The 21794-nt window shown below is 56.7% G+C and overlaps 3 protein-coding genes across 6 annotated transcripts; 2 read left to right on the forward strand and 1 right to left on the reverse strand.

The window, feature by feature from the left end:
• Positions 1 to 133: 133 nt before the first annotated feature.
• Positions 134 to 4158, forward strand: PINLYP (phospholipase A2 inhibitor and LY6/PLAUR domain containing). The gene is made up of 5 exons (XM_084905013.1): positions 134 to 334; positions 1500 to 1616; positions 3062 to 3214; positions 3471 to 3614; positions 3917 to 4158. The coding sequence occupies exons 1-5, from the start codon at positions 265 to 267 to the stop codon at positions 4069 to 4071; spliced, it is 639 nt and encodes a 212-aa protein (XP_084761139.1). The 5' UTR covers positions 134 to 264; the 3' UTR covers positions 4072 to 4158.
• Positions 4159 to 6738: 2580 nt separating this feature from the next.
• Positions 6739 to 14262, reverse strand: IRGQ (immunity related GTPase Q). Of its 2 annotated transcripts, none has more exons than XM_084860728.1 (3): positions 14140 to 14262; positions 13205 to 13730; positions 6739 to 11114 (listed from the first exon to the last, which is right to left on the reverse strand). In XM_084860728.1, the coding sequence occupies exons 1-3, from the start codon at positions 14147 to 14149 to the stop codon at positions 9791 to 9793; spliced, it is 1860 nt and encodes a 619-aa protein (XP_084716854.1). In that variant the 5' UTR covers positions 14150 to 14262; the 3' UTR covers positions 6739 to 9790. The 2 variants fall into 2 exon arrangements, with proteins under 2 accessions (XP_084716854.1, XP_084716855.1); XM_084860729.1 differs by having other exon boundaries at positions 14005 to 14165.
• A 263-nt stretch (positions 14263 to 14525) lies between these two features.
• On the forward strand, positions 14526 to 18677 carry ZNF576 (zinc finger protein 576). 3 transcript variants are annotated; one of them, XM_084860789.1, is made up of 3 exons: positions 14526 to 14899; positions 15391 to 15491; positions 17376 to 18677. In XM_084860789.1, exons 2-3 carry the CDS (start codon positions 15407 to 15409, stop codon positions 17801 to 17803), a joined length of 513 nt encoding a protein of 170 aa, XP_084716915.1. In that variant the 5' UTR covers positions 14526 to 14899; positions 15391 to 15406; the 3' UTR covers positions 17804 to 18677. The 3 variants fall into 3 exon arrangements, with proteins under 3 accessions (XP_084716915.1, XP_084716916.1, XP_084716914.1); XM_084860790.1 differs by having other exon boundaries at positions 14526 to 14800; XM_084860788.1 differs by lacking the exon at positions 14526 to 14899 and having other exon boundaries at positions 15133 to 15491.
• Positions 18678 to 21794: the final 3117 nt, after the last annotated feature.

Genomic DNA, 21794 nt, shown 5'->3' on the forward strand with positions numbered 1-21794 from the left:
AGAAAACAGGAAAGTGCCCCTCTGAGTCCTGATAGAAGGGGCTGGAAGCCCAGGCTCCTGGGGTCCCTGTGGAGGAGGGGCCTGGGCACAAGATGCCCATGTTGCTTTTGGATTCTGGTCCCACCTCCCCAACCCAGAGCCGCAGAGGCCTGCCCTGAGATCTTACCTCAGCTCTTGCTCGCCCCAGGGGGAAGGTGGGTGCGGACCCGCCCCTCCTCAGCTGCCTATAAGTACTGGGAACCTGGGGCTGCCGGCTCACACACCATGAGGCCGTCCCTGACACCGAGCACCTTCCTGCTGGCCCTCACCCTGCTCGGCACCCTGCTGGGTCTCGGTAAGTGACCGGAGGCTCGGCCTCCTGGTGTCCTCAGGAGAGAGCAGTCAGCGAGGTCTCTCCGAGGGAAAGAGCAGGTGTCCTGGGAACTCAGGTCATGCTGAAGGCAGACGCTAAGGGAAGAGAAAGGCTGGGGGCCGAGACAGGAAAAGCTCAAAGGCGCTTGGATTGGATCTCTGAGGAAGGAGGGGACAGGGTGGGCTGAATCCTCCGTCCTCAGGAGTTAGGGGGTGGGGGGTCCTCAAAATGAGACATTTAAACTCTAGAAAATCACATGAGAGCATGATTAAGAAGGGACATTTTTAAAAACGGGGGGGAGGAGAGCCCTAACCGTTTGGCTCAGTGGATAGAGTGTCAGCCTGCGGACTGAAAGGTCCCGGGTTCGATTCAGGTCAAGGGCATGCACCTGTGTTGCAGGGAGATCCCCAGTAGGGTGTGTGCAGGAGGCAGCTGATTGATGTTTCTAACTCTTCCTCTCTGTAAAAAAAATCAACAAGATATATTTTTTTAAAAAACTGGGGAGAGAGGTAGACATTAGCTTTTTTTCTTGGACTCTAGGGAGATCAAGCCCCCAGCCTCTCCTCCCTCAGAGGCAGGAGTGCAGGCAAGCCCCACCTTCCCCGGGTCCCGGGCTCTGGGCCCCAGGCTGCCTCCTCTCTCGGGGTCCAGGAGGCCGTGCCCTCAGCCCTCCTGGTCCGCGCTCTCCCTTCTGGAACTGGGATGCAGACCTCAGATTCAGGTCCCCCTCCCGGAGCTTGTACTGTCCACAGACCTGCACCTGGTTCCCACGAGAAGGCGGGTCCTACATCCAGGAACCAGCTGGGCCTGAAGCATCACAAAAACCCATGGAAACCTCCTCCGGGCCCGCTCCCCGGCCCTGAGCTTTCTAGAGGACCCAGCGTCCCGAGTCCCCTGCCTTGTAATTAGGAAAACAGGCTCCGTGGTGGAGTCGCTTCCCGCCTCGGGAAGCAGCTTTGCGGGCATCCCCAGCGCGTCCCTGGCAGAGCGCTGGACAGCTCCCTGGACAGCGGTCAGCGCCCCGCCCAGGAGCAGGGAGCCGCCCCCCTTCCCTCACACCCCACAGCCGCCCCTGTCCCCCCGCCCCGCGCATCCCCGCGGCCCCTGCCCCCGCAGCCCGGACCACAGCCGGCCCTCTGCCCCGCAGGCTGCCCGCTGAGCTGCGAGGTGTGCAGGGGCTCCGGGACCACGTGCAGCGGGAGGATGAAGACCTGCGAGGCCGGCAAGGACGCCTGCGTGGCCATCGTGGGCGAGTCGAGCACCAGTAGGAGCCCTGGCGTCAAACCCGGGGAGGCGGTTGCAGGGGAGGGACCGGCACGGGCGGTGGTGGGGGGAGGGCAGGACTGTGCAGAGGGGGATGGATACAGGGATGCAGGGGAGTGATGGAAACCATTGCTGTCAGGGTTTTCCGGAAATGAGCCTTTCCAAGAGAGAAGATGGGGGGAGGGGGGCTTTCTCAGGCAGGACGGGATGAGGAAAGGACGCGGGGAGCAGAGCGGGGGAGCGGGGAAGAACTTAATTGGGAGGGGGGGGTCATGAGAAGGAAGAGGCTGGGGGTTTGGGAAGAGGGAGGGAGGGACAGACTACCCCAGCGATCATGGGGGTCCTGCGGGCTGGAAGAGACCGCTCCGTGCAGGAGGAGGGGAGGTGATATTAGGGTAGGAGGAGAGAAATAAAAGGAACCACAGCAGACGGGAGCAGGGAGAGGGCGATGGAGAGAAGGGGCAGGAGGGAGGCTACTGAGTAGAAGGGGAGAGGAGGGAGGGGATGACTTCAATGAAAGGACCAGCCAGACCCGAGAAAGGAAGGGGGAGATGGGGAGCAATGGAAGGGACCACGGAGGGTTGTGGGGGGGGGGGATATGGGGCGTGGTGTGGGAATGAAGGCTGTGACAGCAGGTGGAGGGCCACCTTGAGTGTAGGAAGGAACCATCCCAGCGTGTATGGAAGGAGGGGCGTGTAAGGAAGGGGGCATAGAGGGTGGCAGGCTGCTCCCCTGACCATGTCCGCATTGGCAGGTGGGGGAGGACCTGAAAGGCTTGAAGAGACACCGACCACCCCCTATGGGAAGGAGCGACAGACCTGGGGTGGAGGGGTGGGAGAGGAGGCTGAGGGGAAAGCCACCCTTTGGACTGGGCTGGAAGAGACCACATGTGGGGCGGGGGAAGGCGGTGGGGCCTGGAGGGGACCACCTGAGGCCTGGCCTGGGGGTGGCCAATGCAGGTGGCCAGAGGCCTCAGCTGGAGGTCCGGGGAGGACACCGCTCAGAGGGGGCTGTGGATGTTTCCGGGCTGCGGTGTGGGGGCCGGCACCCCACGGTTTGTTGAAAGTGAAGGCGGGAAGAGAGCATCTCATGCGGGCACAGATGACCGGGGAAAGCACCATCCACAGGACCTCGAGGCGGTGGCCATGGCAGGGGGTGTGGGGGAGTGAGAAGGACCTTGTTAGGCAGACCTGGGCTTGGCAATGGGGAACAGCCAGTGGCCACCAAAGGCCGGCTAGGGGCTATGGTGATGAGGTGGGGGTGAGGAGAGCTCCCTAATAAACCACTCCAGACTGCACCCCGATAGAGAAGGGGGTATGGCTTTCGGGGGGCTGGAAAAGACCATCCCAGACAGTCACGGGGTGGGGAAGCCGTGGGGTTGGTTGGGAGAGGCCCCAGGCAGGGGTCAACACTACCCAACCCCTCCCCCTCCCACCCCTCCCTCAGAGGGCCACCACTCGGTGAACAGCTACAAGGCCTGCATGAAGTTCAGCGACTGCTACTCGGGGTTCGTGTCCACCACCATGGGCCCCAAGGACTACATGGTGACCAACACGCACTGCTGCCAGAGTGACGGCTGCAATAGCGGCTCGGTGCCCCGTAAGTGCCAGCTCAGCCCTGCCCCGTGAGTCTCTTCCGGCCTGCCCCAGGAGCCGGTGTGTGTGCCCGCGCCCTCCGCTCACCCGTGCACTGGAACCCTGGGCAAGCACCTTCCTGGAGAGCCTGCTTCTGCTCCTGCAAACGCAGGGTCCATAACCGCTGTGCCTCGGGGTTTTTGTGAGATTGGGGGGCGGGGGGGTGGGCGCGGGGGCTCCCTAAACGTCTCTTTGTACCTTGTGCTCCCCCCTCCTCCCAGCTCCCGAGAACAACCGTACGGAGAACGGCCTCCAGTGTCCCGCCTGCGTGGTGCCCTTCCAGGAGACGTGCCCGGGCACCCAGGCCGCCCGCTGTGTGGGCCAGGAAACCCACTGCATCTACTTCGCTGGCAGAGTGCAGGCTGGTGAGGGGCAGGCACCTGGATCTCGGAAGGAGGGGGGCATAGGGGCCCCAGAACTAAGGTGACCAGACGTCCCGATTTTTGGAAAGATTTGGGTGGGACAAATTGTTAAAAATCGGGCCTATCCCGCCCAAAGCCGGACGTCTGGTCACCTTACCCAGAACTGGAGGGAGCCAGTGCCTCCAGGTTCTAGGGGAGATGGTGGCCCCAGAGACCTGGGTGAGGAGGTGGCAGGCCCACGATGTCTAGGTCCTGAGGAGGGAGCGGTTGGGGGCCCTGACTCCATGCTGAAACCTCCCTCCCAGGCATCATCAACACCAGGTTTGCCACGCGAGGCTGCGCCACGGAGAGCGCCTGCAACACCAAGCCTGGCGCCGAGGTGCCCTCAGCCTCCTATCTCTACTTCCTCCGCCGGGCAGACTGCCTCCCGGCCCCGCAGCTCCGCGGCAGGGGCGAGTGAGGGTCCGAGGAATGTGTGGCCTGAGGTCCCCACTTGTCTCCGCCTGCAGCTCCCCGCGTGCCTATAATTAAACAGATTGACTGAGCAAGCCTGAGTCTTTATTTTTAAATATATATATATATATATATATATATATATATATATATAAATAAATGATTTTTTTACAGAAAGAAAGGGAGAGGGATAGAGAGTTAGAAACATCGACGAGAGAGAAACATCGATCAGCCGCCTCCTGCAACCCCCCTCCCCCATTGGGGATGTGCCCGCAACCAAGGTACATGCCCTTGACCGGAATCGAATCTGGGACCTTTCAGTCCGCAGGCCGACGCTCTATCCACTGAGCCAAACCGGTTTCCGGTCAAGCGAGCCCAAGTCTTTGATGCATTGGAGGGAGGTGTGTCGTAGAGGGGGGGGGAACCCTACTTTTATGAAGGGGTTACTCCATGCTGGGATCCTGTGCTCAATGTCTCCCATGCTGTACTTCTCATAATCACGGCAACTCCACCATTGGTATTATTACCCCCACTTTACAGATCAACAAACCGAGGCACAGGTTAGGGTGTCATTTGCCTTGGGTCAACCCCTAGGGAGGGTCAGAGTCCTGACCACTTCTCCTGAGTGAATTTGCCCTCTTTTTGCCTGTTTTCATGTCGGCAAAATGTAGATATCAATAGTTATAACCTCATAGAGTTGTTGTAAAAGTGAAATAATAATAATAATAATAATAATAATAATAATAAAAAATAAGAGAGCACATAGTGCAGTGCCCAGCACCTCGAAGGCAGTGCTGCTTCTGGAGACACTGTGCCTAAGTGGTAATCATCATAAAGGCTGCCACTTACTGAACGGCCTTCGCCTGCAGGTGCTAAGCATCGTCCTCATCAGGACAGACTAGATGATGCTACAGCAACAAGGAAGTCCCTAATCTCAGGGGTTTAAAACAACAAAGTTGCCAAGGCATGTGCAGGCAAGCTGTGTAACAACGCATCTGAAGACAGACACAACAATAAGCAATCTTTTTTCTCAAGGGCTCGTGGGAGGCCGGCCGAGGTGGCTCTGCCGGCTCCTGGTCATGCCCTGGCTGACTTGGCTCTCGTTCTGGGAGGATCCAAGTTCTCCTCTTTGGGGTTTCACAGACCGCTGGGACCAGCGGCTCCCTGGCAGGTCCCAGGAGCACAAAAGCCAAGTGCACGGAAAGCCCCTGCCGAGGTCAGGCCTGCTAGCATTTCGCCGAGTGAAGTAAAGCAAGCGGTCCAAGCCAACATGCGGGGAGCGGGGACGGATCCTCCCCTCCGGCGGGAGGGGGAGGAATGGTATTATATTTGTTGAACAAGCACCCGCTCACAGAAGTCTGATTCTTCCTTCACCTACGTGTTGTGCTTGGCACCATCCACGCTGTCCTGCTTATCATCCTAAGGCAGCCATGGACGTGAACACTGCCCATTTCTGTGCGCAGGGAAGTCTCACGTGAGCGATTAAATGCTGTGACTCAGAAAGGGACTTGACGCAACTCTTCAGATGGAGCTGGTCACACGGCCCCACCAAACCCCACGGGGCCCGGGGTGCAGCCCTGTCCTGTGATGTGGACATGTTTCATGGACAGCATCAATGGCACTGTGGCCTCTTAGGGGCACTTTCTCGAGGTCACAGCGTCATGTGATAGGCACCACTCTTCTCATTGCTGTTTCCAGGAAAAGAATTTGAGGGTCAGAAGAGATGTCACATTGGAGTTCACACAGGTAAAAAGTGGCAGAGCTTGAGATTTTATTTAATTGGTCATGTTGAGGGAGGAGAGACATCACAGAGGAGGAACAAGCCTGTATCAGCTATCTTTTACTATGTAACAGACTAATCTAAAGGTCAGTGGCGTAGAACAATCACCTTTTACTTTGCTTATGATCTGGGGTCAGTTGGTGGTTCTTCATCTGGTCCCTGCTGGGTTCATTTGCTGTCAGCTAGGCAGCTCCGTTTCGGAGGGTTCTCAAGCTGTGGATTGGGGTGTCACGGCTGACTGGGCCACAACTCTGATGACCCAGCAGATTATCCGGGGTTTCCTGTTTCACTTCCCAAGCCTCTGCCCATATCATGTTTCCTGTTGTCATGTGGCCAGGTCTGGAGTCAGAATAAGGGACTATCCAAGGGCATGGCTAGAGAGGCTGAACAAATTGGAGGCATTATGGACCAGGCAGGTTCGATGTAAGATGCTTCACCATCACAGGGCCCAAGGTCAAAACAGTCACTGGCTCACCCCAACCCCAGGGAGGCAAAACTCAGATAGATAGTCCCTCTCTTATTAAAAATAAATTATTGATTTCAGAGAGGATGGGAAATGTGAGAAAGATAGAAACACCAATGATAAGAGAGAATCATTGATTGCTGCATCCTGCAGGTTCCACACTGGGGATCGAGCCTGCAGCCCAGGCAGGTGCCCTAACCTGACTGGGAATGGAACCGTGACCTCCTGGTTCATAGGTCGATGGTCAGCACTGAGCCATGCTGGCCGGGCCAGATAGTCTCTTGATTCCAGCCGAAGGGAAGCTTTCCTGGACAGAACCCCCACTGTCTTCCCCTTGGGGGGCCCAGGAGTCCCCAGCCTTGGCTCCATCCTCCCTGAGACCCACAAGTCTTCCAGCTCCAGCTCCAATCCCAAAAGAACAGACACGGAAAGGCATTTCTACTTGGCTTTATTCACTCCTCCAAAGAGCACCACAGGCCAGCCACACCCTCCGTTCACCCTGTGATGGTTCTCCACCCAATGGACTCAGTCCTTCCATCGTTATCCAGAAATGCAGGAAACTCAGCAAAGGTGCCGAGATGGGATGAATGCTCAGTACTCTGTGCTTATTCTGTTTCTGGCGGATGGCAACACCGAGATTCATTGTGCATTTCCCGAATTCTTGCCTCTGAGGGTCTTCCAGGCTGAAGGTGCCACGTAGACACACCCCATGGCAGCCAGTGATCTGTCCACAGGGAGACGCAGTCTCTTCCGCTGGATGCCCACAGACAGATAACGCACTGGCAACCTATGCCTCCACAAAGTCTAAAAGTCAAATGCCACCAAAAGTCATGATTTAAAAGGCAACCACTCCAGAAGGTAGTTGTGCCACTGGAGAGTACCACCAACATACAGTTATATACAGGAACACACCAGCACTCGCCAACAGGCACACGCAAACAACACTGGGTCCTGCCTTCTCAGGTATGATCTCTGGCATGATCCCCATTGGCATAAGGGCAAAGGGAATTTGGAGCAGAGAGCAGAGATGTCAGACAGGACCAAATCAGAGATGGTGTCAAAATGACAGAAAACCAGGGCACTCTGTGAGCAAAAGTAACCAGAATAGTCATCTTGGTGTTGCCTGGGGCTGAGGGCATGTGGACAAGGACAACCAGACTACCCCTTGAGCTCCCAGTGTGCCTGGCTTTTCGGGGGCAGAGGGGAGCTGCAGTATGTTGACATGTTAGAGAGAATGCATGCACTTACATAGACACTGAATTCTCACAATACCCAGTAAGGTAGACACCATTTGCTGAGTGACTTGCACCAGGTCACTCCCAAACTCAGCAGACTGTCCAATCCTAGAGCTATAGTAGAATTGTATCCCCCTAAGACAGAGCTTTGACAATGCCTGGAGCCATTTCGTGTAGAGCCAAATGCTTTTCCCATCTTCACCATCTCAACTCGAATGGGATGAATTGTGCCAGCGGTGGGAGTGCAAGCTGCAGACGGGGAGCCAGCCCTCCAGCACCTGCCCCTCCGATCAGGTAGCCTTGCCTCCAGCTGTCAGAGGAAATGGGGTCTCGGGAGTGATGGTTGTCATCCAGCACTTCCATTCCACAGAGGAGGAAATAAGGCACTGGTCCAAGCCACCCGGGGTGATGGTGGCAAAGCTGTGCTTGCTCCCCAGGTCCCCTGCCCTCAGACGGGCACTTTTTCTCCTCATCTCAATCCTGTTCCCTGTCTTGTGGCAAGAGACTGACAATCTACATTTCCAGTCCTAGTTCTAATAAATTAAAGTAATAAATATTTACTAAGCACCTACTGTGTGTCAAGCACTCTTCTGGGTGCTGCAGGTACAGCATAGAACAAGACAGACAAGGGGATAATAGCTAATAACAGGTAAATAAATAATTGTCTACAGTAATAATTACTACAAGGAAACCAGTTGAGATCAGTATTGGGGTGTGTGTGTGTGTGCTACTTCAGTAGGTCAGGGAAGGTCTCTGAGGGGACATCTGAGCTGAGACCTGATTGACAGAAGGAGCCGCTCATGGAAATTTTAGGCAGAATGCACAAGTTCCAAGGTCCGATGGCCCACTCAGACATTGGAGGAAAGATCTAGCAAGCTGGCTGGGGGATGGGGTGAGGCAGAGAGTGAGCAAAGGCAGGGCCAGGCCACACAGAGCCTGTGTGTGTGGTGGGGCCTGGAATCTACCCTCTGAGCTCTGCTCTCCCCAGCCAGCACAGAAGTCTACTGGACGGCCTCTCAGCTCCTCCTTGCTGCCCCGTCCCCCACTTGCTGTTTTTGACACAAGAATTCTATGATCTGCGGCTGCACCTCTACGTGTAGGTGCAGCCTACAACATCGCAGGCATATGGCTTCTGCCTCTGCCTCACTCGGGGCCCATCCCCACAGGTTGTGACACCTGCCCAGTGGTTTTCTGGGTCCCGTGCTCACTGCGGCACTCCCCGTGTACACCAGGGAGCCCACACAGAAACGTTTGATTAGTGTAACAGCACAGCAGCTTCTCCAAAAAGGCAGATGTACAAAAATGCCAAGACCAGAAGGTTTCAGGTTTAACAGCAGAAACAAGTCCAAAATCAGAAGCCACTAAAGGAGAGCGGGACAGAGGAGCAGACCCCAGAGAGCTCCCGTCACTCAGCACCTGTGAAATGGGGCGGTCTTACCCCTCCCCAGTCAGTCACAGAGAGGGCCGTTTCCAGGGGATTTGCAGGAGATACCTCTGAGGTACGGGTTCCTGCCAGAAAGCCACCCCCAGAGGCCACCAGGCCCCTTACCTCCGCCCCTCATTTTTGTGCGGCTGTCCTCCCCCTTCCCCAGGAGCAAATACTGAACATCCCTCTCCTCCCCGAGAGTGGAGGGCTTCTGGCTGTCACACACCCTGCTCCCTCCTCTAGACGCAGACCTCCCACCATCAGGAGTCAGGAACCGAGGTCCCTCTTGGGAGCCAGGAGTCTGCCCTCCCCCATGAAAATTCAAAGCCCACTACATCCTTCCCCCAGAAAGCCTACGCCCTACATCCCTTTGTGCCGTAGAAGCCCCTGGAGTACCCAGATCCCTTCCCCCACCCTGGAGCCCCCGATACGAGGGACGAGTCCCTCACCAGGAATCAGGGCTTCCACGCCACCGCCCCCTGGACTAGATGCCCCGTACATGCAGGATCTACTCCCTTCAGGACACAGGTCCAGGGGTCCTGCCCCAGGATGCCCAGAGAAAGCAGGAGTCCTGACGCCCCGATTCCATTCCCCTTCGAGATCTAGGAATCCGGGTGACTAGAAGCCACATAACCCAACCAACAGCCAGTCTCACCCCCCTCAAGCACCCAGGATTCGGACTGGCGACATACTTGCTCTGTTACCTGAGGCCCAGGCATCCCAGGCCAGAGTCTGGACCCCCCAAACCCCTTCCTCTAAACCGGACTTGGAGTCCTCAGCCCCTGGCGGAGCACCCTGGTGGCCCCGGCCTTCATGCCCCCCTCACTGAGCAGGAGCGTGGGGTGCCAGCACCGCCTCCGCATCAGCCAGCATCTCGTCCAGCGCCTGCAGCAGGACGCCGTGGGCCGCGCGGTAGCCCAGGCCGCCCGTGGCCGCTGCGCCCCCTGCCGGCCACAGGAAGGAGAGCGCCCCCAGCGCCGCGCCGCCTGCGGTGCCCTCGCCGGCCCACGCGCCCAGCCTCGCCTCCACTTCGGCGCGCGTCACGGGGCCAGGGAAGTGCGTCCGCTTGGCCAGCTCCCCGGGAGCCAAGCCCAGCGTGCGCTCGCGCCGAGCCAGGGCTGCGGGTTCGAGCCCCAGCGCCCGCCGCCACTCTGCCAGCTGACCGCGCAGAAGCGCCACGTCACAGGCCCAGCCAAGTCCGGGCACCGGTGCCGCCGCCGCCGCCAGGCTGGCCAGCAGCGCCGGCCGCCAGGCCCCGGCCCGCAGCGCCGCCGCCTTGGTTCGGGCCGCGCGCGGGGACGTGGGGGGCAGCGCCAGCAGCAGCGCGCCCGCCTGGGCCGCGGGGAGCGCACGCTGCAGCCACTCGCAGAGCCCGGGCAGCCCGCCCCTCCGCAGCGGGAACACGGGCGGCAGTGCCTCCTCCAGCACCTCCCACGTGTCGTCCTGGAGCTCAGGGCTCCAGGCAGCCGCGGGCTCAGAGTCCCCACCGCCCGACTGCTTCGCGGTGCCGCCGACCTGCTGCAAACTCTCACCGCCTGCTTTCCCCGAACCTTCCCCCTCGCCTGCTTTCTGCGATCCAGGGCCACGTTGGTCCCTTCCCTCGCTGCGTGCCTCCTTCTCTAAGCTCTCCTCCCTGCTGGGCTTCTCGGCCTTCTCCTCTTCCTCCAGAGACTCCGGATCCTCGCCCTCGCCATCTATTCGCACACAGACCAGCGGGGCGTCCGGCAGCACCAAGGGCCGGACCTGGGCCCAGTCCTCCTCGGTGGGGGCTCCGGGGGTGACCAGGATGAGGGCGTCGTAGTGGGCTGGGTGGGGGGCGGCAGCAGTAGTCTCGGAGCCCAGAGGGACGGTCCAGAGCACCACATTGGGGCGCTCCGGGGCGGGGTAGGGTGTGGGCCCGGTGGGCGCCGAAGCAGGCACGGCACCGGGGTCCCCCGTGTCCAGCCCAAGCAGCATGTCCAGCACGAAGCCCGTGTCGGCGGCGCCGGCTATGGCCAGGTCCAGCCGGGCGCTGCCCAGCCGCTCCAGGCCAGCCCGGACCCAGGAGAGCGCCGCCTCCAGGCCACCCTTCTCGAAGGCCTCGCGGACAGCCTCCAGCTCCGCTGCTCCCAGCACCTCGAAGCCGTCCTGAGCCGGTGGCAGGAGCCTGTGGGGACAGGGAGGCATAGGGTGAAAGGCAGAAAAGGGATGAAAGCCCCAGAGAGCTGGGCTAGTGTGGGAACCCTTAACACGCCCCGCATGACTAGGCCCACTCAGGGTCTGGTTTCTGGAGGCGGCCACACACTAAAATGAAGAGAAACTAGAAGAGTTAATTTGGGGCAAATGGGGGGCCAGGCGGGGTCAACCTCCAGTGGGAAGACTCCCCAGGCTCAGGCCTGGCTATCCCTTTTATTGAGGCTGCTATGGGATACACCCAGTACCCTTAAGCAGCTTTGGGAAACACCCATAGCCCTCAGGCAGGTAATAAGCAGATTATCATATCAGTACGGATTTACATGATTACAAGATGGGGAAGTTGCCTCAGTTACCATTGTCTCAATTAGATAGGGAGTGGTTGGCTCTGACCTTTCAGAGCTTCAAGGTTGACCAGCCTCTTTCTATTGGTGAGACAATGATTGGTTTCCGGCAGGCTACGGGGACAGGACTGGGCCAGGAAGATGAATGTGGAACTTTCGGAATAATCTTGAGTGACAAAGGAGCAGAAAAGGGAGGGGCCGGTTGATGTCCCAGCAAACAGAAACCAGGGCTAAGAGGAAAAGAGGTTTAAAGAAGGGATGGGGTGGCTTGAATGAGCTTAAGTTTCCAACAAGGCCGAAGACCAGACCCCGCTGTCTCCCCCAGCAGAGAGTCTTTGGGGTGAGGCTTTTCCTAGGGACCTGCAAGGTTAAGAAAAAGCTGTCCTGGTCCTGACCGGTTTGGCTCAGTGGATAGAATGTCGGCCTGTGGATTAAAAGAACCCAAGTTCAATTCTGGTCAAGGGCATGAACCTTGGTTGTGGGCACATCCCCAGTGAGAGGTGTGCAGGAGGCAGCTGATCGATGTTTCTAACTCTCTATCCCTCTCCCTTCCTCTCTGTAAAAAATCAATAAAATATATTTAAAAAGAGAAAAGGCTGTGCTGGGTGGGGTAAGACAAGCAGACAGGGCTTGGAGCAAAGACGGAATGAGCGCTGTATGAAATGAAAGTTCAGCACTATTCATTATTGCACATGGGCACCAAGAGGGCTCCTTCCTGACACTGGGCGTAAGGAAGGGAGGAGAGACCAGGGAGAAACCTCATCTCCTCGTTCTCACGGGGGCCGTGGCTAAGGAAAACATGAGCAGCGGGACCGGGGGAGAGGCTGCACTCCCTAAGCCAGAGGCAGCTGGGGGACAACATTCAGGAGGCAGCCAGCAAGTGGGCACAAAAATGAGAGGAGATTCAAGAATGGCAGTGGGCAAGGGCACCCAGAAATAATGATGCTCACCGAGGGTGTGGCTTTAGGGCAACGGGGGTCCCTTGAGAACCATGCTGATGGGGAGGACGAGGAAGATTTGAGACTACAAGCCTTCGGGTAAAATCTCTGTGAGGATCGCAAGCGTGTGTGGAAGCGAGAGCCCTTCTTCATGCTTCTGCATGGGGGCGGAATGTGGGTGACAGCTCCCAGCCTCTGCTGGAATTCTATTTAGGGAGAGAGGCTGGTGACCTCAGAGCACTCAGGAGGAGGGACCTGGGTGACGGGTCCTGACCTCCTGCAGGCCCCCAGCACAGGGCGGGGCCTAACAAAAGAGGGTCAAGCAGCCGAAACCGGTTTGGCTCAGTGGATAGAGCATCGACCTGCGGACTAAAAGGTCCCAGGTTTGATTCTGGTCAAGGGCATGTACCTTGGTTGTGGGCACATCCCCAGTAGGGGGGTGTGGAGGAGGCAGCTGGTCGATGTTTCTCTCTCATCGATGTTTCTAACTCTCTGTCCCTCTCTCTTCCTCTCTGTAATAAATCAATAAAATATATTTAAAAAAAAAAAAAAGAGGGTAAGCAGAGCTGCTTGCTTGAGGGTAGCATCACTGACCACAGAACGTGAGCTAAGGGGCGGGGCCTGGCTTCTTGGATTTGGGAACAGGGCCCCCAGCAGTTCCGCGTTCAGGCTTGCCCCAAACTTGCGGGGGGCGGGGTCTGGGAGACTTACCGAGCACCCCTGAGTGAGGTCTACATGAAAAGACCAAGCGTCCCCAACCCACCCTGAACCGCCAGGCTCACCTCTGCAGTGCCTCCGCCTGGCTCCGCAGCGTCGCCCGCAGGCGCTCCAGTTCCTCGCAGCCGCCTTCGCCGTCCGCCTGCAGCACGTAGAGCGGCACGGCGCCCAGCCCAGCGCTGGCCAGGAGGGCCGCTGTCTGATCCCGGGCCTGGGCTTCATCCTGGGGGTCCCCGGGACGGAGGTTCCGCACAGCCAGCAGCGGGGTTCCCCTGGCCAGCGCGGCCCGCGCCGCCTCCCCCAGCGCCGGGGCCAAGGGCTCGTCGGTGTCCTCGGGGCTGGGCAGCACCAGGACCAGCATGTTGGCCTCCGCTGCCCAGGGCCCCGGCGCGGCGGGCGGGCAACTCAGCTCCCCCAGGAAGAGGCCCGGGCCCGCAGCTCGCAGGCTGGGGAGCCCGGGGTCCGGCCGCCCGTCGGGGATCTCTACCACGTCCACGTCCTTGTTGCACAGCGCGGCCACCAGCGCGGACTTCCCGGCGCCCGGGGGCCCCAGGAGCAGGGCGGTGACGTCACCGCGCGGCAGAGGCATCGCTGGAAGGCAAGACCCGGGGAGACGGCGGTCAGGGGGCGCCCGGCCCTTTTCTAGGCTGACAATCCCACGCTGGCCCTAGACTTCAGTCCTCCACCCTGTCCCCTTCCTCCGTTCTCGGGTATCACCCCCAGGGACCCGGAGTCCTCTCCGGTCCTCCTGATGGATGTGTTTCCCTTCTACTTCAAAAACTCAGAAATCCGGCCTCTAGCCCTCCTCTTCCCTCTGGGCCACGTTTATTTTTAACCCCCCACCCTTCCCTTCCAAATCACCCACCGAGCAAACGGTCGGAGGGTGCTGTCGCACAGGCGCTGGTGGCCGGCCCGCCGCTGAGAGGTCGGACGGCCGGGGACCGAAGAGGCTGGAGCGCCGGGGTTTGGGGTCCTCCGGACGTGTTCGGGGAGCTCTAACCTGACGTCATTCCTCCTAGGAGGAGGTGCCGAGGGAGTGTGATCTCCCGGACCTGGCCCTTCGCGGCGCCTGCGCAGAATGGCGCCAGGAGCACGCTCCCTCCGCGCAGCCGCAGAACCTTGACCAATGAGGAGCCAGGGCGCCTGCGCAGAATGGCGTCAGGAGCTCGCTTCCTCCGCGCAGCCGCATAACCGTGACCAATGAGGAGCCAGAGCGCCTGCGCGCCGGGAGCGCCTACCACACCTGCCACACCTGCGCAGTGACAGGTCCGGACACCTGCGCAGTGACAGATCCCGGCAGCACGGGCGGCGGCTGCGTCATCATGCCGCTCCCCAGGGCGGAGAAGGACCCTTCCTGCTGTTTTCAGGACCGGGTGGCACGCCTGCATCCCTGCGGGGTGGCCATCCAGGATCTCATCGGGCGGAAGAACGTGGAGACCACCGGGACCCTGAGACCCGGCGGGCCCCACCCGGCTTCCCTCCGGGGGCGGCGGCGCGATGACGGGCCACTGACAGGCGCCACGCCAGGCAGCCTTCCTGCTGTTGGGAGCCAAGCGGAGGCCCGGGCTGCCCACCTGGAAGCGGGAGGAGGCGGGGCTCTGCGTGGAACCGGTCTCAGGATGTCGGAGAAGGCTGCCTACCGGGAGGAGGCGGGCTAAAGCGTGGGTACCACCGCCTGCCCCAGGAATGGTGGGAGAGACGGGGCCGAGGATGGTGTCAGCTCCAGGGTCCGCGCTCCGAGTCTAGGGAGCTGGCTTGCTGTAGGTCTTGGGTCTCACACAGGTGGGATGGCTCTAAGGGGAGTCACAAACCCAGGGAATAGAATCTTTAGGAGGAAAAGGGGTTTGAAGTTTCTCTAGTGAGTGCTCCATCAGATTAGAGTTCAAGGAGATGGTATGCCACGGGGTCAAAGGCTGGCAAGGAGAGCCTCCGAGCCAAAGGTCATAGGGTTCGTGGGCTTGGGCTGATGACAGATGAGCCACCTCTTTTTTTTTTAAATATTTTATTGGTTTTTTACAGAGAGGAAGAGATAGAGAGCTAGAAACGTCGATGAGAGAGAAACATCAACCAGCTGCCTCCTGCACACCCCCTACCGGGGATGTGCCCGCAACCAAGGTACATGCCCTTGACCGGAATCGAACCCGGGACCCTTCAGTCCGCAGACCAACGCTCTACCACTGAGCCAAACCGGTTTCGGCGAGCCACCTCTTTTGATTTTCTGTTCTATCATGCGTGCTCCTCTCTTGACCAGAGGGGTCCTAGTCACCATGGAGGACTCGCTTCCCGAAGAGACCATGGAGCAGCTGGATTTGTCAAAAGAGGGGAGTCCCCGCAGTGCAGGAGGTGACATCTGTGAGTACCGCTGGCCAGAGGGTGGGGTGCAGGAACTGATGCTAAAAGGATTTCTGTAGCATTTCAGTGTCCAAGGCGCTGTGGGGACTTGCCTGTTGGGGAGCTAGTCCTACAGGAACTGCCACTCCCCTTCTTTGCTCTTATTACACTCAGATGTACCCACCTGCTCTGTCCACACAAGTAGGAATGGGATGCAATTCAGAGGGACAAAATCCCTCTTGGGATTGGGATGGGAGATGTGGCTGGGATACCAGAGACTGAGAGGAACCCCAAGGTCCCAGTTCCAACGCTGGGCAGACTTGCAGTGGGGCTTGGGACCTGGTCTCCCTGGCTGTGAAAAAAAATCTGCCATCACTCACCTCTCCTCGCCACAAAGAGGTGTTATGTAGGTTCCTGGCAGAAAAGATGAAAACTTGAGGGTCATGGAGGTAGCCAGTTTGACATAATAGCAACAGCTCCCGCTGAATGCTTACTACCATCCAGACCACCTCACAGAGCCTATGGAATCCGTTATCACTTTCAGTTGAGGGAACCGAGGCAAAGGGAGGTTAAGTATTTGTAAGGACAGCCCGAGTCAATGCCCTCCAGCCAAAGGGAGATGACCCGGAAACACACCCGAGGTCATTATTGCTCACTACGCTGCGGAAGCACACACACTGCAGGGGCACCAGCTGCTTATGGGATTGGAGTTTGTGGTAGGTGATTTTGGGGGCGAGTTTAAGGAAGAGGGTTTTTGCTCTGGATTGGATGGTGCCAGGAATCAGGGCGACTCTTTGGCTGGCTATCTTAAGAAACCTTACCTAGCAGGCAGAGGAGCAAGCAGGGCACAAGCTGTGATTGGCAAAGCAGCAGTCACCTCTCGTATTAGCCAGGACGGGGGCGGGAGGTGTTTGGTCGTGTTTGTGGCTTGGACAATATTAACGTTTTGTCTGTGTTCAGATGCAATTATGGCATGATCTTGCCCGCCCCACCCCCACCTAAAACTGTGCAAACGCTTTAAGTGGTTGCAAGGGGAAAAAGAGGGGCTATGACAGATCTGGCTCTGGGGCAGCTTCACAGACTCTGTGGCCGCCCTCCCATTGCTGGCTTGATTCAGTCAGTGTGGCCGTGTCTGATGGTTTTCTGTAAAATAGTTTATATTCAACAGGACAATGCCAAAGCCCATCTATAGTGCCAGGCCAGCTCCTGGCTGTGGGCTGCTCTTCTCCTTCTTAATAGTAATCATTCAAACCACTGTGTAGAGCACATGTGTCAAACACAAGGCCCGCGGGCCAAATCCAGCCCGCCAGGCCTTGCAATGTGGCCCGCACCGCGCTGTCATCACTGCACTCCGCTGTCAGTTGATGACATTGTCAGTTTATGACTGTTCAGTAAACCATTCGGCCCGCGATTTAGGCTGGATTTTAGATTTTGGCCCCTTCTCTGATTGAGTTCGACACCCCTAGTGTAGAGTGTTCTAAGCCCTTTATGTAAATTCGTTCATGCATTGCTTACAACAGCCCCATCAGGTAAATACTGATGGGGTGATGGCCCCCAGATGAGGAACCGATTGTGCCTGCCTGGAAACAGAACCAGCCGTCTCCAGAGGCTGTGCTGATCACCCGGCAGTACTGGAAGGACAGAGTCCCTGGATCCCAGCCCTAACTCCATTTCACTTCCTAACCTCATGACTGTGGGCAAGTTACCTAACTTTTCTGAGCCTCTGTCTGCTTACCCATAAAACAGGTCCAGTAATAATTTGCCTGGACTGCTTGCTGCCCAGCCCTGGCATACAGCCTGGCACACAGTAAGCACTGAATGTTCATCGTTGGCATGATGCTGGGGCTTGGGACAAGTCCTGGAGACTCTTGCTGGCCTCCCCCTGCCTCTCCCCACATCCCTCAGGCCATCTGGGGGCCCTGCAGTGCACCCGCTGCCTCATCACCTTCACCAGTTCCAAGTTCCAGGAGCGTCACGTGAAGTGGGAACACCCAGCGGGCTTCGCGGCCCAGAAGCTGCAGGGGGCCCTCTTCAGCTGCTTCACCTGCACCCGCACCTTTTCCTCCTCCAGGGCCCTGATCGCCCACCAGCGCAGCCACAGTCCTGCCGCCAGGCCCTCCCCGACGGCTGCACCCACCATTGCCCTGACCATCTTCCCCTGCCCCGATTGTGCCAAGACCTTTGGGCAGGCCGCTTCTCTGAGGTGGCACCGCCGGGTGCATGCGGCCCGCTTCCCGCCTGGCCCCTCTGCCTGCACTGAGTGTGGGCAGGACTTTGCCCAGGAAGCCGGGCTGCATCAGCACTACATCCAGCATGCCCGCGGGGACCTCTGAGCGCAGCTCCAGCCCTGCGCGGGGCAGAGTGGGCTCTGGGCTGGTGGGACTACCTTTAATTATGGGATGGGCCCTCGGAGGAACTTGCTGGAAAGGCAAAGGGCTCCTGATTAATAGAAGCCGGAGAATATGCTCTTTAGAGCTTCAGTCCTTGGAGGATAGAAAGGCCTTCGGGGCAACGGTGAAATCAGACAATCGTGAGATCTTTTGTTAAATATCTACGAGGGAAAATTATTTTTATCTCCCTCGTTCCCAATTAAGTCGTTTGAAACCACACGCAACTGTGGGTTGTGTAATCACCTTTCATTCTCTCCAGATGGATGCCATGGGCTGTGGGAGCACATGCCTGGCTTTGTGCCTGACGGGGGCAGGGGAGTGTTGCTGGCCCGGGGAGCCACCAGATGGGTCCCGGGCATGGGCAGCTCCAGCCTTCGGGCATGGGCAGCAAGGTTAGGAGCTGCACCGAGGAACGTGGGGTTGCGGTTCAAATCTGTCTTCTCTCTACCCTCCCCCAGCCTTTCCCACCGAGGGGCCATGGCATTGGGTGGCTTTGTCCTCACTTCAGATAATTCACTGCCATTTAAGTAATTTTATGTACCATTCTAGTCATGGATATTTTGCATATGTGTAGGTGAAATGACATGAATAAACTAACAGAAATAGTATCTAAAGACAGAAAAGCTCTACACTGAGAAAGCTAAACAAGAGACTTTGGTTTTTTCAGCAGAAATTCCCCGAGTACATAAGAAGGACATGAGGGGGATGTCAGGGCTGAGCCCTGTGAGGAAACTGGTTTAGAATCCAACAGAGATACCTTCTGTTTCCTGTTGTATTTGGCCAGCACTGGGAGATTTCCCATTAAGATCCCATTTCAGCTCCTGAAAAGCCCATCCTCGGCGGAGTGTCACCTGGCCGATTTAACTCCTTTGCATACCTGCCCTGCCCCTAGACACAATGCTTGATGCCCTGTATTAATAATCATAGGCTCATTTATTTATTTATTTATTATTTTTTTAAAAAATTTTAAAAAAATATTTGCCTTTTTTTTTTTTTTTTGAATATTTTATTGATTTTGTACAGAGAGGAAGGGAGAGAGATAGAAACATTGATGAGAGAGAGTCATCAATCAGCTGCCTCTTGCACACCCCCTACTGGGGATGTGCCCGCAACCAAGGCACATGCCCTTGACCGGAATCGAACCCGGGACCCTTCAGTCCCCAAGCCGACGCTCTATCCATTGAGCCAAACCGGTCTCGGCAATCATGGGCTCATTTAAATTGAGGGATGTTTTTAAAGCCCACAGGTGGGATGGATGCGGTAGTGACTGACAGCTGTCTCCCAATTGTTAGCTAGGCAAATGATGGCTACAAAGACCACATTTCCCAGATCCTCTTGCAGCTAGCAGTGGCCATGTGACTAAGTTCTGGCTCAAGTCCTGAGTAGAGTCCTCCAGCTTCAGAAAGGGACACCCCTTCCTTCCACCTTCTGCCTGGAATGTGGACATAGTACCCAGCCATTTTGCACCATGAGAGCAACAGATGGGATGGCAGAGCAACTTCATGCAGCTCTGCCATCCCATCAGCCCGAGAACCTACTTCCCTGCTGTTATGTAAGAGAGATTATAGATTAAAAAATATAGATTAAATAAGCCTCTGTCTTGTTTAAGTGCCATTAGCTTGGGTCTCCGTCACATGCAGCAAAATGTATAGCCTAAGGCAGGTGTCTGCAAACTGTGGCCAAATCCAGCTTACCTCCTGATTTTGCAAATAAAGTTTTATTGGAACACAGTCATGCTTGTTCATTTACATATTGTGTATGGTTGTTTTCACATAGGACAGCAGATTCAAGGAGCTGCAACAGAGATTATAAAAAGCCTACAACAGTTACCATGTAGTCCATTACAGCAAAAGTCTACCAAACCCTTCTCTAACTAACAGACGTACAGCCTGCTGTGTGCCGGAGGCAGGGTTTCCGCCCTGGGAAACACTATCTGTGACAGGGATGTTTGTGTATTGGGTTTGGGGCAGGGCTAGCTAGCCTGTATCTCTTTCTTGGGGTGACTTTGGAGAAACTGGTTTGTAGTCATTTGGCCATCAGTGTTTTCTAAGATACAACTTTCACAAGGCCAAACATCTCCTCTGGCACATGGCTAAAGCCCAGAAGTTTCTGACCAGATGTTTAACACTCCACCCCCCTCTCCAGCAGCCCTCCCCACCGCCCTGCCAAGCCTAAGGATCTAATCCCTCATGCTCTCCAGAGACAGCTGCCTGTCCACACATACCCTTCACTTCCTCTTCTCTACTCTCTCCAGATGTCACACATTCCTAAGACTTTGTATAGTGTCACTGGTGACTCCCAAATCTATCGTCGGCTCAGAACCCAGACTCTCTCCACGAGATACAGCCGCCTGGACTGACAAATAGGAGCTGCAAACTTAAAGTGGATCCCCTGCAGTCCCCTACCTCCACCATAGCTGCCATTGTACTAGTAAACCACGCACGCTGCCTCTAAATTCCTGAAGAATCTGATTACCTTCCCCCTGTCCCACTCTCCTAACGGATCCCCCTGCAATGACTCCCCACTTCCAGGCTCTATCACAGACCACCCCCTGTGTATGTAAATCAGCTTATGCCACTTCTCATTTAAAACCCTCCAAAGGCATCCCATAAATGACTTCCAAAGACCTTCCCCAGGCCCACAAAACCCAGCAGTGACCGAGCCTCAGCCCACTAAGCAATCCCCATTCCCTCCTTGCTCTATCTTCTTCATCTCTCTCCAGCCACACAAGCCAGGCTGGCTTCTGCCTCGGGGCCTTTGCACTTGCTGTTCCCTCTGCCTGGAGTGCTCTTACCCAGAGCTTCGCAAAGCCACTTCCTCATTATTCACGTCTCCATATGTGCCATCTCAGAGAGGTCTTCCTTTACCTGATTGGCTAACATAGCACCTCGAACTCTTACCTTGATTTAATTTCTTCCCACCATTTTTCAACACCTGGAATTATCGCGCTTGTTTATTTCATTTTATCTGTGTCCTTATGTTGGAATCCAAGCTCCTGAGGGCAACTGCTTCACCTGTAGCACTTAGGACAGTGCTTCCCAAAGAGAACTAAAAGATATTTCTTGGCTCTGTGTCAGCCTAGTGTCTGCTGGCCTGCAGCCTGCCATAGAGAGCTGGCTTCCTAAGTTCTGCCACGAGGGATGTGGGCAGACGGGAGGTAGGAAGAAGGGAAAGGGCCTCACCCTGCTTTGGACTCTTGCTGGGACTCCTCCAGCAGCAGCTCGGGCTCCAGGACCTTCCCATACTCACACCAGGCGCTACGCCCCTCGAGGTTTAAGCACCAGCACGTGGCACCTTGTTGCTGGTCCCTGCACCGGCCGCACGTGGCCCGCCCTTCAAGCACCTATTGGGTTCTAGTAATCTCACCTCTCTTCTGGATCCCAGTCCCAGAGGCGGGAGCTTCTTGCAAACACATTTCTGGGTTATCTCACTTCACGTTTTCACTTTTAGCCTTGTAACACCTGTGTGACCAATTCCCTGTATTAAATCCTCTCGGAATTCTAGCTTGGTTTCCACATTCTGGCTGGGCCCCTAGGGACAGAATGATCCCACTGGCAGCAGACTGGGTCTCTTGATTCCCAGGCTCTCCTGATTCTTGGGAATTTTTGCTAACAAATGGGTAATTCTCTACATCTATGCTTAGAAAGCAAGGCCTGTCTGAGGGCAGAGGAGGGCTTACACATGCTGCCCCAGGAAGTAAAAACTCATCCATGTTTTTTTTTTTTTTTTTAAATATATTTTATTGATTTTTTACAGAGAGGAAGAGAGAGGGATAGAGAGAAACATCGATGAGAGAGAATCATTGATCAGCTGCCTCTTGCACACCCCCTACTGGGGATGTGCCTGAAACCAAGGTACATGCCCTTGACTGGAATCGAACCTCGGACCTTTCAGTCCGCAGGCCTACGCTCTATCCACTGAGCCAAACCAGTTC

The sequence above is a fragment of the Pipistrellus hanaki genome, assembly GCF_964339955.1.
Source record: "Pipistrellus hanaki genome assembly, chromosome: 15".
Classification (NCBI taxonomy): Eukaryota; Metazoa; Chordata; class Mammalia; order Chiroptera; family Vespertilionidae; genus Pipistrellus; species Pipistrellus hanaki.

What these genes read in the sequence shown, in the direction of transcription:
- ZNF576 (XM_084860788.1), top strand. Translation starts at nt 15,368, where the DNA reads ATGCGTGCTCCTCTCTTGACCAGAGGGGTCCTAGTCACCATGGAGGAC. An exon ending in CAGTGCAGGAGGTGACATCT is followed by an intron (nt 15,492 to 17,375) that starts GTGAGTACCGCT and finishes CACATCCCTCAG; the next exon opens with GCCATCTGGGGGCCCTGCAG.
- IRGQ (XM_084860728.1), bottom strand. An exon ending in CAGGCGGAGGCACTGCAGAG is followed by an intron (nt 11,115 to 13,204) that starts GTGAGCCTGGCG and finishes CTGTCCCCACAG; the next exon opens with GCTCCTGCCACCGGCTCAGG.
- PINLYP (XM_084905013.1), top strand. Translation starts at nt 265, where the DNA reads ATGAGGCCGTCCCTGACACCGAGCACCTTCCTGCTGGCCCTCACCCTG. An exon ending in CGGCACCCTGCTGGGTCTCG is followed by an intron (nt 335 to 1,499) that starts GTAAGTGACCGG and finishes TCTGCCCCGCAG; the next exon opens with GCTGCCCGCTGAGCTGCGAG. An exon ending in CGTGGGCGAGTCGAGCACCA is followed by an intron (nt 1,617 to 3,061) that starts GTAGGAGCCCTG and finishes CCCCTCCCTCAG; the next exon opens with AGGGCCACCACTCGGTGAAC.